This window comes from Dendrobates tinctorius, unplaced genomic scaffold (genome assembly GCF_039654945.1).
Source record: "Dendrobates tinctorius isolate UK_male_01 unplaced genomic scaffold, ASM3965494v1 ptg000140l, whole genome shotgun sequence".
Classification (NCBI taxonomy): Eukaryota; Metazoa; Chordata; class Amphibia; order Anura; family Dendrobatidae; genus Dendrobates; species Dendrobates tinctorius.
In genome coordinates this window covers 19532550-19550153 of record NW_027361808.1, presented here as the reverse complement: position 1 = coordinate 19550153, position 17604 = coordinate 19532550, and the positions used below count along the sequence as shown (strand labels likewise).

Sequence of the window (17604 nt, the reverse complement as noted above, 5' to 3'; positions counted from 1 at the left end):
TTACACAGCACTAATACTTTTATTCTTTTTTCTGCACAGTGAACAAACGTTCATTATTTCCCACATCGTATAGAGCTGTACGCTCCTCACACACTACCGTGTACCGACTGGTATCACGGACAAATACATGCTGACTATCTGTATGTGACTCCGGAAATATATACGGAGATTTAAATTTTCACTTATACTATGTATACCTGGTATCTGCTGATACAGTACCTTTGTTCTAAAATTTTTATTATGGTATAATCCATACTGAGTGAGCGTGTGTGGTTTACGCCTTCAATATATACGGAGAAAAAAATTTTACCCTATATTATATACACCTCCTATCTTGTGATACAGTACCTTTGTTCGACATTTTGTATTACGGTCAAATCCATACTAAGTGAGCGTCTGAGAGTGACTACGGAAATATATACGGAGATTTAAATTGTACCCTATAATATATATACTTGCTATCTTGTTATCCAGTACCTTTTTTTTCAACATTTTGTATTATGGTCAAATCCAGACTGAGTGAGCATCTGAGGGTGATATATACTGAGATTTAAAATTAGCCCAACACTGTATATAGCTGTACGCTTCTGATACAGTACCCTTTTTTGCTATTAAGATTCTGGTGTAATCCATACTGAGCCTGTGAACATCTGTCTGTTACTCTGGAAATATATGTGGAGATTTAAGATTACCCCAACACTGTATACACCTGTACGCTTGAGATACATTACCCATTTACTGCTTTTTATATTCTGGTCTAATCCATGCTGAGCCCGTGAGAATCTGTTTCTGACTCTGTAAATATATTCGGAGATTTACAATGACCCCTACACTGTATACAGCTGTACGCTTCTGATCCATTACCCTTTTACTGCTTTTTATATTGTGGTGTAATCCATACTGAGCCTGAGAGCATCTGTATCTGCCTCCTGAAATATATATGGAGATTTAGAATGTTTAAAATATACTATATATACCTGGTATCTGGTGATACTGTACCCTTTCTCTACTTTTTATATTCTTGTCTAATCAATACTGGGCCTGAGAGTGTCTGTGTCTGCCTCCTGAAATATATACAGAGATTTAGAATGTTTAAACTATACTATATATACCTGGTATCTGGTGTTACTGTACCCTTTTTCAACTTTCTATATTCTTGTCTAATCCATACTGGGCCTGAGAGCGTCTGTGTCTGCCTCCTGAAATATATATGGAGATTTAGAATGTTTAAATTATACTATATATACCTGGTATCTGGTGATACTGTACCCTTTTTCAACTTTTTATATTCTTATCTAATCCATACTGAGCCTGAGAGCGTCTGTGTCTGCCTCCTGAAATGCATACGGAGATTTTTTCTATTTTCACTATACTATATATACCTGGTATCTGTTGATACAGTACCCTTTCTGCCTGAAAGTCCTCCTCCACCCACCACTCTTAGAGCATCATTGACACCTGGAACATTGGCCCACATGTGTTATTATTTCTTGCGCTTCTTCTTTTTATATTATGGTGTGATCCATACTGAGCCTGTGAGAGTCTGTGTGTTACTCCTAAAATATATATGTAGATTTAAAAATTACCCCAACACTGTATACAGCTGTACGCTTTTGATACATTGCCCATTTACTGCTTTTTATATTCTGGTATAATCCATACTGAGCCAGTGAGAGTCTTTTTCTCACTCTGGATATATATAAAGAGTTTTAAAATGACCCCCACACTGTATACAGCTGTACGCTTCTGATCCATTACCCTTTTACTGCTTTTTATATTGTGGTGTAATCCATACTGAGCCTGAGAGCATCTGTGTCTGCCTCCTGAAACATTTACGGAGATTTAGAATGTTTAAACTATATTATATATACCTTGTATCTGGTGATACTGTACCCTTTTTCAACTTTTTATGTTATTGTCTAATCCATACTGAGCATGTGAGTATCTGTGTCTTGTGTCTGACTCATGAAATATATACGGAGATTTACAATTATCCCTAGACTTTATATAGTTGTATGCTTCTGATACAGTACCATATATCTGCTGGTATTTTGGGTGCATTTTCACAAAAATTAGGAAGTATGGTGTAAGAGGCCGCAGACGTGGGTGTGGGGGGCTAGCTGGGACTAATGGTGGTGGTGCATCTGCTGGTAGTGCCAAAAGCACAATAGCAGCTAAGGAAGGAGGTGTTGAGCCTGTGTCATGGTCTGGCTCTGGAAAGCCTGGAAGGCTCCCTTTTCTGGGAGTAGGTAAACCGCTTTCAAAGCCGGAGCATCAGGAACTGGTTTTGGCTTACATTGCAGAAACAGCCTCAAACTCTATCGCCTCCTCTTCTAAAGTTTCAAAAAATGCAAGCACTGAGTCGTCAGTGCAGGCTTCTGGTCAGGAACAACCCCTTTCCTTGTGTCCTTCTCCCCCACCAAAAGTGAAAGGATGCGGCAGCCCACACTTCAGATTACTCCAGGGAGCTCTTTTCACATACCTTGCCTGGGTTATCAAGTCATATCCTGAATTCCCCAGTCTAACCTGAATCTGAGATGGAGTGCACTGGTGCACAGCCACTGCTAGATGATTCTCCTTGTAAATTCACCCACAGCACTACATTCCCCTCGCACTCTACAGAGCCAGAATCTGACCCTGATGAAACTCAGGTGCCCCTTCCCGCATACTATACCACCTTATATGGTGACACAGAAGAAGGTGTAGATGAAAGTGCCGGTTCCCCGAGCAGGTGGGGGGCATACTCGTGGGCGACGGCACTAGCACAGGGCCCCACATAGTACGCAAAAGTGTCTCTGCCGGTGGGAGGGCCCACTCATCGTCAGACACACCGGCGTACTATGAGGGGCCTTGTGCCAGTGCCGTCGCCCACGAGTGGGACCCCCTGCTTGCTCAGGGCCACAGCACTTGCAATACTTACCTCTCCCTGCTCCACCGCTGTGACGTCTTCCGAGTTTCCTGACAGTGACATTCAGGTCAGAGACCATGATGACATCACGTCAGTATGCCCTCTGCCTAAACAGTCCAAGTGCAGAGAGCTGGAAGATGGCGACGCTGAGGAGTCCAGAGGAGAGCAGTGCCCAGCGAGGAGAGGTATTTAATTTTTTTAAAGGTTGGGAGCAATTTTTGGGGAGCACTATACACTGGAGAATGATATATGGGGCCAATCATACACTGGAGCATCATCCATGAGGCCCATCATATACTGGAGCATTCCAAATGGGGGACATCAGACACTGGAGCAGCATTTTCGGGGCCCATTATACACTGGAGCATTAGAAATGAGGCCCATTATATATGGAGCATTATTTGGGCCCATAAGACACTGGAGCATCATCCATGGGGCCCATCATATACTTGGGCATTCCAAATGGGGCAGATCAGACACTGGAGCAGCATCTATGGGGCCCATTATATACTGGAGCATTAGAAATGGGGCCCATTATATATGGGGCATTATTTGGACCCATAAGACACTGGAGCATCATCCATGGATGATAGCCAGATCTAGAAAGACTTCTGGTGGTCCCAAACTTCTTCCATGTAAGGATTATCGAGGCCACTGTGCTCTTAGGAACCTTGAGTACTGCAGAAATTCTTTTGTAACCTTGGTCAGACCTGTGCCTTGCCACAATTCTGTCTCTGAGCTCCTTGGCCAGTTCCTCTGACCTCATGATTCTCATTTGACCTGACATACATTGTGAGCTGTGAAGTCTTATATAGCCAGGTGTGTGCCTTTCCAAATCAAGCCCTATCAAGCCCCTTCCCGACCTGTGACAAAGCGTATGCGTCATGAAAGTCGGTGCCAATCTGACCTGTGACGCATATGCTGTGTCATGAATTGATCGCGCTCCTGTGGGTCGGGTGACCGGGGTAACTGAAAGGTCCCCTGACCTGCAGGTACAGGGGGACTTGTGCTTCACCCCAGGGGGATGGCTTTGCCCCCCGTGGCTTTGATTGCTCTGATTGGCTGTTGAAAGTGAAACAGCCAATCAGAGCAATTGTAATATTTCACCAATGAAATTTGGTGAAATATTACAATCCAGCCATGGCCAATTCTGCAATACCATCGGCCTTGTCTGGAGACCGTGATCTGACCCCCCCCACCGACTGATGGCGGCGATCAGCCGCCATTAGTATTTGCTCCCCCTCCTCTGCTCTCCGCTCCCCCACCTTCTGATCCCCCCCACCCCCTGGTACCTCCTGAATCCCGGTGCCCCTCCTGCATCCTCCATGGGCGCCGCCATCTTCCAAAATGTCAGTCGCCGAATCTGCCAACCATCAAATTCATTCATTCATTCCAGGTACATTTTGATCACTGTGATAAACCCTATCACAGTGATCAAAATAAAAAAAGTTAATAAACCCCCTTTTATGACCCCCATAAGTAGTGAAAAATAATAAAATAAAGAAAATATTTTTATTTTTATTTTTCCATTAGGGTAATGGTTGGAATTAGGGTTAGGGTTGGAATTAGGATTATGGTTGTAATTTGGGTTAAGATTAGGGTTAGGGGTGTGTTGGGGTTTAGGTTGGGATTAGGGTTAGGGTTGGGCTTAGGGTTAGGGGTGTGTTGGGGTTAGGGTTGTGGTTAGGGTGGTGTTTAGTGTTAGGGGTGTGTTGGGGTTAGGATTTAGTTAGAATTGAGGGGTTTCCACTATTTTAGGGGGTCTTCAAACGTGACATGGTGCCACAATTGATTCCAGCCAATTTTGCGTTCAAAAAGTCAAAGAGTGCTTCCTCCCTTCTGAACCCCAACATGTGCCCAAACAGTGGTTTACCCCCACATATGGGGCATCAGCGTACTCAGGAAAAATTGCAATGAGAAACAAAGAAGTGGGGGCACCACCGAAAGGATAATTAAGGGGATCCAACCTAGACCTAAATAGTACATATGTTTGACAAAAAGGAGAGAAAGAAATAGGCCATGAGCAGGGGATCACCCTGAATAGGACATAGCATATATAATACAAATTTTATTAAACACAGCAAACAGCAAAAATTCTTTAAAACATTAAAAATGGTCACAAATGTGACACATACACAAATAATACAATGCTCATAATAGAGCAACCCACCTGCTACCAACTATCACCCTCACTGAGAATGATGCCTATATCCCTAGGTCCATGTAAACAGGATTCTCAATAGGGGAATTAGTAAGCCCACGCAGGTAATATAGAGCATGTGAGTCAGAAACACCAATAATATACAAATACAATGAAAAAATGATACAATTCCAACCCAAAAATTACAAAAAACAGTACAAGGGATAATGTAAACCCTAGAAGATGCTGATCACTATGAGGTGTACAAAAAAGATAGAAATGCACACTAAATAGACCTCATATATGTGTAGAGGTACCCCAGCTTCAGGAAAAATTGCACAACAATTTTGGTGGTCTAATTTCTCCTGTTACCCTTGGGAAAATAAAAAAATGGGGGCTAAAAAAATCATTTTTTGAGGAAAAAAATATTTTTTTTTCACGGCTCTGCGTTATAAACTTCTGTGAAGCACTTGGGGATTCAAATTCCTCACCACACATCTAGATAAGTTCCTTGGCAGGGTCTGGTTTCCAAAATAGGGTCACTTGTGGGGGGGTTTCTACTGTTTAGGCACATCAGGGGCTCTGCAATTGTAACATGGTGCCCGCAGACCATTCCATCAAAGTAGGCATGTCAAAACGTCACTACTTCCCTTCCAAGCCCCGACGTGTGCCCAAACAGTGGTTCCCCCCACATATGGGGTACCAACCTACTCAGGACAAACTGGACAACAACTTTTGGGGTCCAATTTCTCCTGTTACCATTATGAAAATAAAAAATTGCAGGCTAAAAAAATCATTTTTTGAGGAAAAAAAATGATTTTTTATTTTCAGGGCTCTGCGTTATAAACTTCTGTGAAGCACTTGGGGGTTTAGAGTGCTCACCACACATCTAGATAAGTTCCTTGGGGTTCTACTTTCCAAAATGGGGTCACTGGTGGAGGAGCTCCAATGTCCATACGCAACATGGTGTCAGCTAACGATTGGAGCTAATTTTCCATTCAAAAAGTCAAATGGCGCTCTTTCCCTTCCGAGCCCTGCCGTGTGCCCAAACAATGGTTTATAACTACATATGAGGTATTGATGTACTCAGGAGAAATTGCCCAACAAATTTTAGGATCCCTTTTATCCTGTTGCCCATGTGAAAATGAAAAAAATTGAAGCTCAAAAATTTTTTGTGTGAAAAAAAAGTACTTTTTCATTTTTACGGATCAATTTGTGGGGGATCTCCAAAGTTTTGGCACACAGGGGCTCTCCAAACACAACATGGTGTCTGCTAACGATTGGAGCTAATTTTCCATTCAAAAAGTCAAATGGCACTCTTTCCCTTCCGAGCGCTCAAACAGTGGTTCCCCCCACATATGGGGTTTCAGTGTAACATAGTAACATAGTTTTGAAGGCTGAACCTTATGTCCTTCTAGTTCAGCCTATTTTTAGTGCAGCTGTTCTGCATTGTTGATCCTGGGGAAGGCAAAAAACCCACAGAGTAGAAGCCAATTTTCTCCATAGGGAAAAAAATTCCTTCCCCTTAGCTGGGTCAACCATCTACCTATAATATTCTGTTATTTGTAACCTTCTATACTGTTACTCACAAGAAAAGCATCCATTCCTTTCTTAAATTCAATCAGTGAGTTGGCCATCACCACTTCCTCAGGAAGAGAATTCCAGAGCCTCACTGCTCTTACCGTGAAGAGTACTCAGGACAAATTGGACAACAACTTTTGGGGTCCACTTTTTACTTTTACCCTAGGAAAAATAAAAAAATTGTTGCTAACAGATCATTTCTGTGACTAAAAAGTTAAATGTTCATTTTTTCCTTCCATGTTGCTTCTGCTGCTGGGAAACACCTGAAGGGTTAATAAACTTCTTGAATGTGGTTTTGATCAGCTTGAGGGGTGCAGTTTTTAGAATGGTGTCACTTTTGGGTATTTTCAGCCATATAAACCCCTCAAACTGATTTCAAATGTGAGGTGGTCCCTAAAAAAAATGGTTTTGTAAATTTTGTTGTAAAAAATGAGAAATTGCTGGTCAAAGTTTAACCCTTATAACTTCCTAACAAAAAAAAATTTGTTTCCAAAATTGTGCTGATGTAAAGTAGACATGTGGAAAATGTTATTAACTATTTTGTGTTACATAACTCTCTGGTTTAACAGAATAAAAATTGAAAATTGCGAAATTTTCAAAATTTTTTTACAAAATTTCTGATTTTTTCACAAATTAATGCAAAAATTATTGACCTAAGTTTACCACTAACATGAAGCCCAATATGTTATGAAAAATCAATCTCAGAATCGCTAGGATCCGTTGAAGCATTCCTGAGTTATTACCTCATTAAGGGACACTGATCAGAATTGGAAAAAATGGCCAGGTCATTAAGGTCAAAATAGGCTGGGTCATTAAGGGGTTAATTAAACACAGCTGGACTCCAATGAAAGAGTAGAACCATCTCAAGGAGGATCACAAGGAAATGAACAGCATGTGACTTAAATATAGGTGTCTGAGCAAAGAGTTTGAATACTTATGTGTTATGACCATGTGATATTTCAGTTTTTCTTTTTTAATAAATGTGCAAAAATTTCTAAATTTCTGTTTTTTTTCAGTCAAGATGGGGTGCAGAGTGTACATTAATGCGAAAAAATTAACTGTTTTGAATTTTAGCAAATGGCTGCAATGAAACAAAGAGTGAAAAATTTAAAGGGGTCTGAATACTTTCCATAACCACTGTATGTATTTTATCACACTGGCTTGTGATGTCACTCCTCTTTCTCTATAGTATGGTATATGCCAATAAATACTTACTTGTTCTTTAATGATCTGAAACAACTAAATTTTCTAAAATTAGTCAGCTTCACCAATCAAAACAATATTAGAAGTAAACAAGTTGTTATTATTTTGATGCGTCTGATACTCTCAATTGTAGAACATTTATATTCTTACATTGAATGCAGACATATAGCTAAATGTTTAGATAAGGGTCTTAAAAAAATTAATAATACCCACTGAGTTCCCCACACATAGTAAAGACCCTGAGTACCATTCATATAGTAATAATGCTTCTTGAGGCCACAACATACTATAAGAATGTCCTGCGTTCCTGCACATATAGTTAAAATGTACCCTGAATTCCACCTTAGATAATAATGCCCCTTCTGGTCCTGTACTGACTATATTGGTAATAGTGATGGCCGAACCTCTGGATGTTTGGGTCCGGCGGGTTCGGCCAAACATTTAAAGAAAGTTCGGTTTGGGTATCAGAACAGTACCCGAACCCGAACCAGGACCCCATTCAGATAAATGACATCACCATGACAGCACGGCAAACTGCCTCTGATCAGCAGTAAGATTCTTACCGACGGTCAGAGAGCTACAGTTCCCATGCTGTCAAATAACAGTGTGAGCCAGTGGCTGTGACTGGCGGTATAAATATTTCCTCTGGTCACAGAAGTGTCTGAAGTGTCAGCTGTTGAGAGAGTACTACTCCTATCAGTTACACCTGCTGCCGCTAGTAACAACCATAGCAGGTGTGGCTGATGGGAATATTCATCAGCCAGAACCTGCACTATAAATAAATAGTAAAAAATGACATGGGGTCTGTTCTATTTTTGATAACCAGCATGGTAAAACTAACAGCTGTGGACTGCAACCCTCAGCTGTCAGCTGTTTATCATGGGTGGTTATCAAGAATAGAGGGATCCCCACACCATCTTTTTTTCAATTATTTAAATAAATAATTAAAAAAATGACATGGGGTCCCCCCCATTTTTGAAAACCAGCCAAACTAACTGTCATGGAGTTACCGCAACAGAGAGGAGCTAGAAGACTGCAGCGTCTGATTGCTCCTACTCCTGCACTGAAAAGAAGCACTTTACCTTCTTTTTAAATGGTGTTAATTTATTTAGTCAGTACAGGGGTTAATTGGCCATGTTGGGAGCTCAGGGAATATGAGCTCTCAGCTGAGCAATTAGCCACTCCTGTCCCCTATGTAATCTGGGTCCTGACTGAAACATATTGTCAGAGCTAACTTATGTTGCATCACTTGGAGAAGAGTTGTTTGGTGATTATATGAGGTGTTTGGTGGATTTATCTGTGACTGTTGATTGGGTTTATATGTCTGATAATTCCCTTTCCTCCTCTTACATTGTTTTTTTCCCCATCCTTCACTCCCCAGTGCATTTCTCTGTTATATGTAAGTGAATATTTGTATGCTTGGTATTTTCAGTTGCCCTTGTCCCAGTTGCCTTGTTCAACTGGTTGGTGTACTGCAGTGCATGGTTGCTCTCCTGTTCCCTGGAAGGGGCAAGAGAACAGACAGAGGGTAGATACAGGAGATAAGGCATGATTGGTGGACCCGGCATCTTCACCTTCAGAAGTAACCCCTAGAATAGGGCGAGTTAGGGCTCCCCTTAGTGTTAGGGACAAGGTAGGAGCCCCTGGTTCCGGGTCACCTGACTACCGAGTCATGACACTAAAGCAGACAGCTGGCTGCTGGTATTCTCATGCTGGTAAGGGTCAATGGATATTGACCCTCCAGCTTAAAAATAGGAGCCTCCAGCCACCCCAGAAAAGGCGCATCTGTTAGATGCACCAATTCTGGCTCTTTGCCTGGCTCTTCCTATTTGACCTGTGGTGGTGGCATGCGGGGTTCATATTTGTGAAATTTCTCAGGGTGAACTGCAGTGAAGTCACTGAGCTCAGCGCTGAACCGTGAGACTTTCTCACTGTACTGGTGGTGATCTCACTGAGGTCACCGCAGTTCATCGACACGGCTCACACTGATGTGATCTGGGAACGCAGCCTCAGTCACCTGGGGTAACCTTGATGATGCCACTGCTAGCCTCCTGTGGTTTTCAGTCTGGACTGTCGCATCTTGGCACCATCCAGGTTGAAAACGAATTATCACAGGCTTGGATTTCCCCACTTTTTTTTAATTATTTCTTTAATATTATTATTATCTGTTCTTAGAACCAGCCATGATAAAGCTGGCAGCTGAAAGTTGCAGCCCGCAGCTGTCAGTTTTGCCATGCTGGTTATCAAAAATAAAACAGATCCCACATAATTTTTTTAAATTATTTATTTATTTATAGCGCAAGAGCCAGCAGTTGAATATTCCTATCAGCGGCGCCTGCTTTCACTGTTATTATAGGCAGCAGGTGTAGGCTGATGGTAGTAGTAATCTCTCATCAACCGATGCCTCTGTGACTGGAAGTAAACTTTTTACTGCCGGTCACTGCTGCTGGCTGTCAGATGAATGGCAGCTCTCTGACCGTTGGTAAGATCATCAGAGCCACAGCTGTTTTTTGCACTGTCTTGCAGATGACAGCGTGGGAAAAGCCTGCTTTTTGGGGTACCGACCCCAAGAACTAACACAGACTTCCTGGAGAAGTCTGTGGTACCCAAACTGTAGGTGTTCGGTATGGACCCTGAGCTTTACTGTTTGGGTTCATCTATCACTAATTGGTAATGGCCCCTGAGTCATCCCGTATACAGTAATAATCACAGCAGGCAAAGAATAAAAAGCACCCTGACTGTCTGTGTGTGCCGTTCCATAGTCCACAGGCTTAAAATGACCTGTGGCTGACAGAACAGAGAGTAATGGGACATGAAGAACATGGATCCCTGCGCTACCGCAGCATTTAACTTGATAAGCATGTTATGCATGCCGATACAATTAAGAGTGGCAGTTGCTCCAGTGGGCCCATGTATGCAAGTGGGCCTGCAACGACTGTCCCCTCAGCCTCACTAGTAGCTATGCTACTAGTTGAACACTAAGAATTAGCATTAAGATACTTTCAGCCTCACCCTGATAACAACTTTACTAACATGAAACTGATTTATACTATTTTTCTTGTAGACATCAGTCCTTGCAGTAGCCATCCCTGTATAAATGGAGGGACATGCATAGATGGAACAAATCAATACAAATGTAACTGTCCTCCAGAATGGAGAGGAACCAACTGCCAGATTAAAACACCTACAGGTATAGAACATTTCTGTATTATATTATGTGATGTGAAATTTGTAGAGGTAGAGCATTTTAAAGCCCTTGCCATATCCAGTATGTCAGCTTGATAAAATTCTGCCGAATATGAATAATCTGTAGTACGAGACACAGCTGAGTGGACTGGAATGGTTTCAGCCATGTTTTTCTGATCCCACAAAATCCCTTTGTAATTATTTTTTTCAACTTGTCTGTTTAGCACCGTCTGACTCACCAGTAGTCAATGATGCTGCGTTAAGTCGCAAAGTCAGCTGCACCAGAGTAGATCACACTCAGCACTGTAGCTGTGATCCTGGCTTCCAGATGAGTGGTACTACAGATAATAGTTTATGTCAAGGTAAGTAAAACATTTTAAAATATCTTCGTAATAAAGAGAACATTCAGGCAAAAAGTGTAGCTGTATACACAGTGTCAGAAGATATATACAATGCTTCTTAAAAAGAACTGTCCGTAAGATCACCACCCTAAACTGCATTTATGGGTATGCAGGTCTTCGAAATGCAAATTAATCATCACCTTTATATATTCTAGCTGTTGCTGCATTCCTGAGTAATCAGCTTTTTAATTCACATGCAAATAAGGCATTTTGTGCATCAGGAATTAAGTGCACTTAAGAGTATATAAGGAGCTACTACATCTAGAGCTTGATAGCTACAGACAGTGAGCTATCAATCAAGCTAAAGAGGATAGTGCTGGGCAGAAAACCAAGCTCAGGAGGCAGTGGCTCTTTAAGTGCTCTGTCATGCCCACAACACTTTATATATGATGCACCTCCATGTAATGGGTGATAGGTCCGAGCACTCCTACAAGGAATCTGCCCCCCTTAGACTAGCATTTTTCTGCAGTGTTGCTATCAGTGTGTCAAGAGTGGGAGAAGAGGGTTGCATTGACAATCAAACCAATGGGCAGCACTTTGAACACATTTTATAAGTAGTCATAAACTTGTAAATAACTCATGAAAGAATAAAGTTACGTTAAAACCAAGCACATCATTGTTTTTCTTGTGAAATTCTTAATAAGTTTAATGTGTCACATGACCCTCTTCCCATTGGAAAAAATAAAGTTGGATCCAATATGGTCGACTTCATTACGGCCGCAATGGTCACAACCCATCTTGAAAAGTTTCCCCCCTCCCATTTACTAATGTGCCACAAACAGGAAGTTGATATCACCAACCATTCCCATTTTAATTAGGTGTATCCATATAAATGGCCCACCCTGTATTATGATCTTGGAAAATAACCTTTAGATTTAAGCTGTTAGATAAAGTTTTCCCATCATGACATACCATATGCAAAACACATGCATTGCAAATATTTCCTATAATATAGGTCTGCATACTATAAATTGCAGTACGGACTGCAGAGATATGTAAAGAAGTTTTGCATTTCTGATTGTGTATTTTTTTGTAGATGTTAATGAATGTGAAGTGTACAAAGCAGAAGGAATAACCCGCCTTTGTGTACATGCTTGCATTAACACTCCTGGATCTTATCGGTGTGCCTGCCCTGCAGGCTATAAGCTCCTTAGTGATGGCAAAAATTGTGAAGGTAAGACCAGTGCAAGCAGTGTGTGTGTGTGTGTGTGTGTGTGTGTGTGTAAGCATGACTACCACAGTAGCAGGTCAAGAACCTATGCAAAACTAAAATACATTGTTAAGGAAGTCACCAAGGTAAGTGATTGGGTGTGGGGTTGAAGGAGAGAAGAAAAATGTAATGAATGGGATAGAGAATACCATAAAGATACTAATACTATATTCTAAATTATTTTTAATGCTGTTTTTAAAACTGAAGTAGTTCTATTAGACCCTATCGCTCTTTGTCATGCCTGTAATAAGATGCTTTTTTTTTTTTTATAAAGAATCAATTTAATCTTAGAGTTTAATAATATCAGAAAGGTTTATTAAATGAAAGGGACTGACCACTACAAGGACAACACCTTCTTAAACTAAATGTTTGGCCACGATAAAATAAAAAAACATATATTAACCTCCCGTGCCTGTGTCAGCACTCGCAGTCCCAGGACTCTGGTGGGGTGTTGTGACACATAGTGCCCGGCGCCCAATCAGTGCTGGCGTCACTGTCCCTGACCATGTAAGGATTGAACATGAAGAGGAAGTCCGGACTGCAGCTGATCTCTAACTTCCTCTTCATGTTCAATCTGCACGTGGGCAGGGACAGTGACACCAGCGCTGATTGGGTGCCACAACACCACACGAGAGCCCAGGGGAGAGCAAGTGCCAACACCGTGGGAACAGCGCTGCAAGGGAGGTGAGTATATATTTTTTATTTCATTGGGGCCAAACATTTAGTTCAAGAAGGGGTTGTCCTAGTAGTGGACAACCTATTTAAGTACTTATCCACAGTATATGCTACCAGCTGAAACTAAATAGATGTAACACATCCTAAATCTTTAAGTTTAGTTGTGGGCTTTCAACATCATGTCTCTATTACCCTCTTTGTGTAAGAGTCTATTAGGCTTTCACCCACATCTGTTAGAGATAGCTTTCAATCATGCATTACATTCGCCCATTTAAACATCATTTAGTGCAGCTCTCAGTGTGAAGGAGCCAGTAAAATTTCCAGAATAATATTTGCTTGCTCCTTTGTCTTACAGGCAAGTATACATTCTATTTTGCCATACCTTTTACCTGTTTCATCACTCTGAGGGCTGCACAGAATTAATTTAATGCTTTCATTGTAAGTTTACATTTACCGGACAGCAATTTGGTCAGTCTCTTAAATCAGTGTTTGTGAGCCAAAATCAGGAGAGGAACAATCAGAGAAAAAGTATAATAGAAACACGTCACCACTTCTGTATTTTTGAACCGCTCCTGGTTTTATCTTACAAATACTGATGTAAAATATTGTCCAAAATGTACCCAGTTTAGGTGTCCAGTTGTGGTACTTCATTGGCTTGATTCTTGATGAGCTGACAGGAGCAGTAAAACAGTAGAAATATTTTCTAATATGATGAAACAAATGGTTAGGGAAAGAAGTAAAGTTACACTAAAAAGCATTAGATGTACCCCTGAGCTTCCTCCCACAGCCAAAAGTGGTGTTTGTGCGACCATCAGCTACAGTTTCTGGGCCTTTTGGCTAAGAATAGGTGTGGTATCATTGAAAAACGTGGCAATGTCCAGAGACTGCTTCAGTACATTGATACGATGAACGCAGGAATAACAGGACAGGGTCTAGTCTGAATAACTCATATAGTTGTAGGATAGTTGAGGGGTGTGCTGATCCAACAGCAAAGGGGGGTGACCCACTTCTTGACGCCGACAGACTGGAGACTGAGACAGAAATTGAGTTCAACAGGTCCATGTTTATTCACCGCCTTTTGACGACTTCCACACTTCGCCACAGGACTTTCGCATTTCCTTTTTACACAGACCCGGATACCTTCCCTTTCTTTGTTTCACCATCGTGGCGTCCCTCGTGGCTCTCCTCACTGTGGCTGCCCTAGGCACTTCCACCACAGCGCTTTGCCATTCAAAGTACACCGTTCCTTGTTACTCTCAGACTGTCTCCGTCTGCCATTACTGTCCTCTGGGTCACCCCCGTGACTGTCTCTCCTGTCAGATACTCTCTGAGGGCCCTCCGCTGCCTTTCACTTCCCAGCAGACCCTCCTATCTAGTGAGCTCCCCTGGCTGACTGGACCTTCTGGTTCCTTCCCTCAGTCTTTATTCTACCTGCCCTGGTAGCTCCACCCACTATCACCTGACAGAGACCTCTGACCAATGACAATGACCTTGACCCATGGCAGTTACATAACCACTTTCTTCTCCGCTCCCCACTGCCCTCTAATGGTCGCTCTACAGCACGGCATCCATTTCCTCTTCATCTCAGTGCTTCCATTCCTACGCTGAGCTATCCCTCTGCCTACCACTAAAGGCAGATCTCACCGTCAGGTCCACCTCCCTACATTGTCATCACGACAGATGACCCAGACTGCCCAGCATCAATTACTTTAGATTGTGTAAGTTTGAAGATGCAAAGTGCCCCAGGGAATGGTTGACTTGGGGTGCGTAAACTCACTGATTTTGGAACCCCAACTGAGTGTCATGGCGCTTTGGCATGTACCTCACTTTAATTTTTTTAAGCACACTCCCTTTTCTGAATCTTCTCACTCGGATGGGGAATTTTTAAAATCCTGGTCAAAGTCTATTCAGTTTTGAACTGAAAACATTCACTCAGTTAGGCTAGGCTCCTGATTTTACTAGGGTGGCAGCCTAAATAACGCCATGACTAGACTTTCCCTATGCTTTGGAGAAGAGTAATCATCGTTCTCCACTCCTTGTTGTAGCCTTCTGGTCTGTAGGGAAGGGGAAAGTTTATTGGTGCCCTTCTCTTTTTTTGGAATGGGTCCTAGTAAGTCTTCACCTTTGTATGCTGTTTTTTATTCTATAGCATTGCCACGTTCTTCAATGGATTGAGTGGAGTGAATTTAAAAACAAATATCTCTGCTTGGTTGGACACAGCTAGTTACACAGGATAGATCAGGAGTGCATTTATAGGCTACAAAAATTTAATTTTTAAAGACTTTCAATTGGGGAACAGCTGAGTATTCCAAGGTCTATTTGTTAAAATGTACTTTTGTTTGTAAGACAATCCCTTTAACTCCTTTATATCTCAATAATAAGACACTATTCTATCAAATATTGTCCCTGCTTTCCCAGGTTTGATGTCTTATTTTAATAAAGAAACCTTTTTAGCCATTTTACGGTTTCCATCTTTTGTCAGCAATGTGTCTGCACTGCCACTGCCTTTTCTACACAATAACCAATACCACACAGGTATTAATGCACTAAAAGTTGCTAATAGTACACAGGAACCTCTTGCTCTTTCTGCATAATAATAATGAATATACAGCACCGTTGTGTTCAATGATACAGGGCATCTCATTTTTTCTCTTCATTTGTAGTGCATGTACTGTCATTGGTGATGTTGATAATGGTTTTTTAGAAAATTTTATTTTTTTAGAATTTTCCCAAAGGCATTGGATAAGGCCAATGAAAGTATACAATGGCATAAGTATTACACAAATTGCATTTGGTTAAAAGGAATAAATGAATAATCATATTTCAATTTAATGACATAAGAAGACTACATATCAACAGTCTAGGGCTGCCTTTTAAAAAGTCGGCAGCCACAGACTAATGATTTTATTAAAGTAAATTAGTGTAAAACCCGCTAATAAATGCTTCTCATGTCCTTCAAAATGGCCCTAATTTCTACAAAAGTCAGACCTGAACCTCCGAGTTGTTTGATCTCAGTATGTGTGGCGGCATACCCCAACCCCCATGGCTGCTCCGACAGTGAAAAAGTGAGTTCTCACTCTTTGCAATATACCATCAATGCCATGTTCTAAGCTTTTACGGTAATGTTACAGCAGTTACCATTTGGTGCCACCTTAGTAAACTATTCAGCAGAGCTGGACAAGTGCAAAGACAGAGATCTTCCAACGTCTCACTCTTTCACTGCGAGAGCGATCACGGAGGATTCTGTAATCTCAATCTGCATACTGAGATCCCACAACCTGGAGGTTCAGGCCCTCTTGAGGGACATTAGGACCACTTTTGAGCTGTTTTGACACTAACGTTGTCAGGATACTGGTGTAACACTGCTGGAATCCAGTGGCCGATGGAGCATGAGCAGGAACAGCAAGTGGTAATAGAAGTCCTTGGAGATAGCAAAGTAATTGTAGGAAACAATCTGGAGAAAAGTGAATACAGTCTGGGTAAGACAATTAAGATGTTGGAGGTTGGAACTAGACTAACAGCTAGACACACTACTCAAAGCCATATGTATTTTGCTCAAGTAGACCAAAACAAGAAGCAAGATGGATTTCACAGGTTCACAATCTGCGATCTTAGTAAAGGGCAATTGCAGAACACAACAGCAGCCCCCAGTGGTAAGAAGTGGAATTGCAGTACAGTTATTAAGGTGAACAATAGCAGCCACTAGTGGTCACACTGTAGAGGGAAAACAGGAACAAACTTATTCATAACAAAATGACCAGTTCGGGGCCGCCACTCTTTTATTAAATAGAAAGGGCAGCCCAAGTTTGGTGATAATCACTATTTATGCTCTTAAAGTATATTTTATTGGCTTACACCCATGACTAAAAGATAGAAATTAGCAAAACAAGCTGAATTGAATTTATCTCAAATTTTTCCACAAATTTGGATTCATCAGAATTTAATATATTTGTGATCATCCAAAGATGATAGGAAGGGGTTAAAAGTAATCTTATACTCACCCCTTCATGGCCCTCCCGATACCTGTCCCACATCTTCTGCTACTCCTATCACCTCTTGAATCTTTTAATCTTTTTTCTTTTATCTTTCCTACAGCCAGTTCTCCCATTCACTAGGCCCCATGTCATCACATTATGATTTGGGGCCTAGTGAATGAAAGACCAGGCTGAAATGAAGATAGAGGATGGATGATGGAAGAATGAAGCCAGAAGATAGTAGAGTCAATGGAAGGACTAGAGTCTGTTGTTCCATCTTACACCTGCTACATCCCTTCCAGCTGGCTTCTTTTCACTTGGCCTTC

At 41.5% G+C, this 17604-nt stretch overlaps 1 protein-coding gene and 1 long non-coding RNA gene across 2 annotated transcripts in view; one reads left to right on the top strand and one right to left on the bottom strand.

The window, feature by feature from the left end:
• LOC141049048 (uncharacterized) overlaps positions 1-17604 on the bottom strand; it is a 242606-nt gene that overhangs the window by 125235 nt on the left and 99767 nt on the right. The window lies entirely within an intron of this gene.
• Positions 1-17604, top strand: part of FBLN7 (fibulin 7) — a 355887-nt gene that overhangs the window by 319476 nt on the left and 18807 nt on the right. The window contains exons 4-6 of the mRNA XM_073545161.1: positions 10897-11022; positions 11243-11380; positions 12456-12593. Of these exons, the coding sequence (XP_073401262.1) occupies positions 10897-11022; positions 11243-11380; positions 12456-12593 (402 nt within the window). The remainder of the gene's footprint in view (positions 1-10896; positions 11023-11242; positions 11381-12455; positions 12594-17604) is intronic.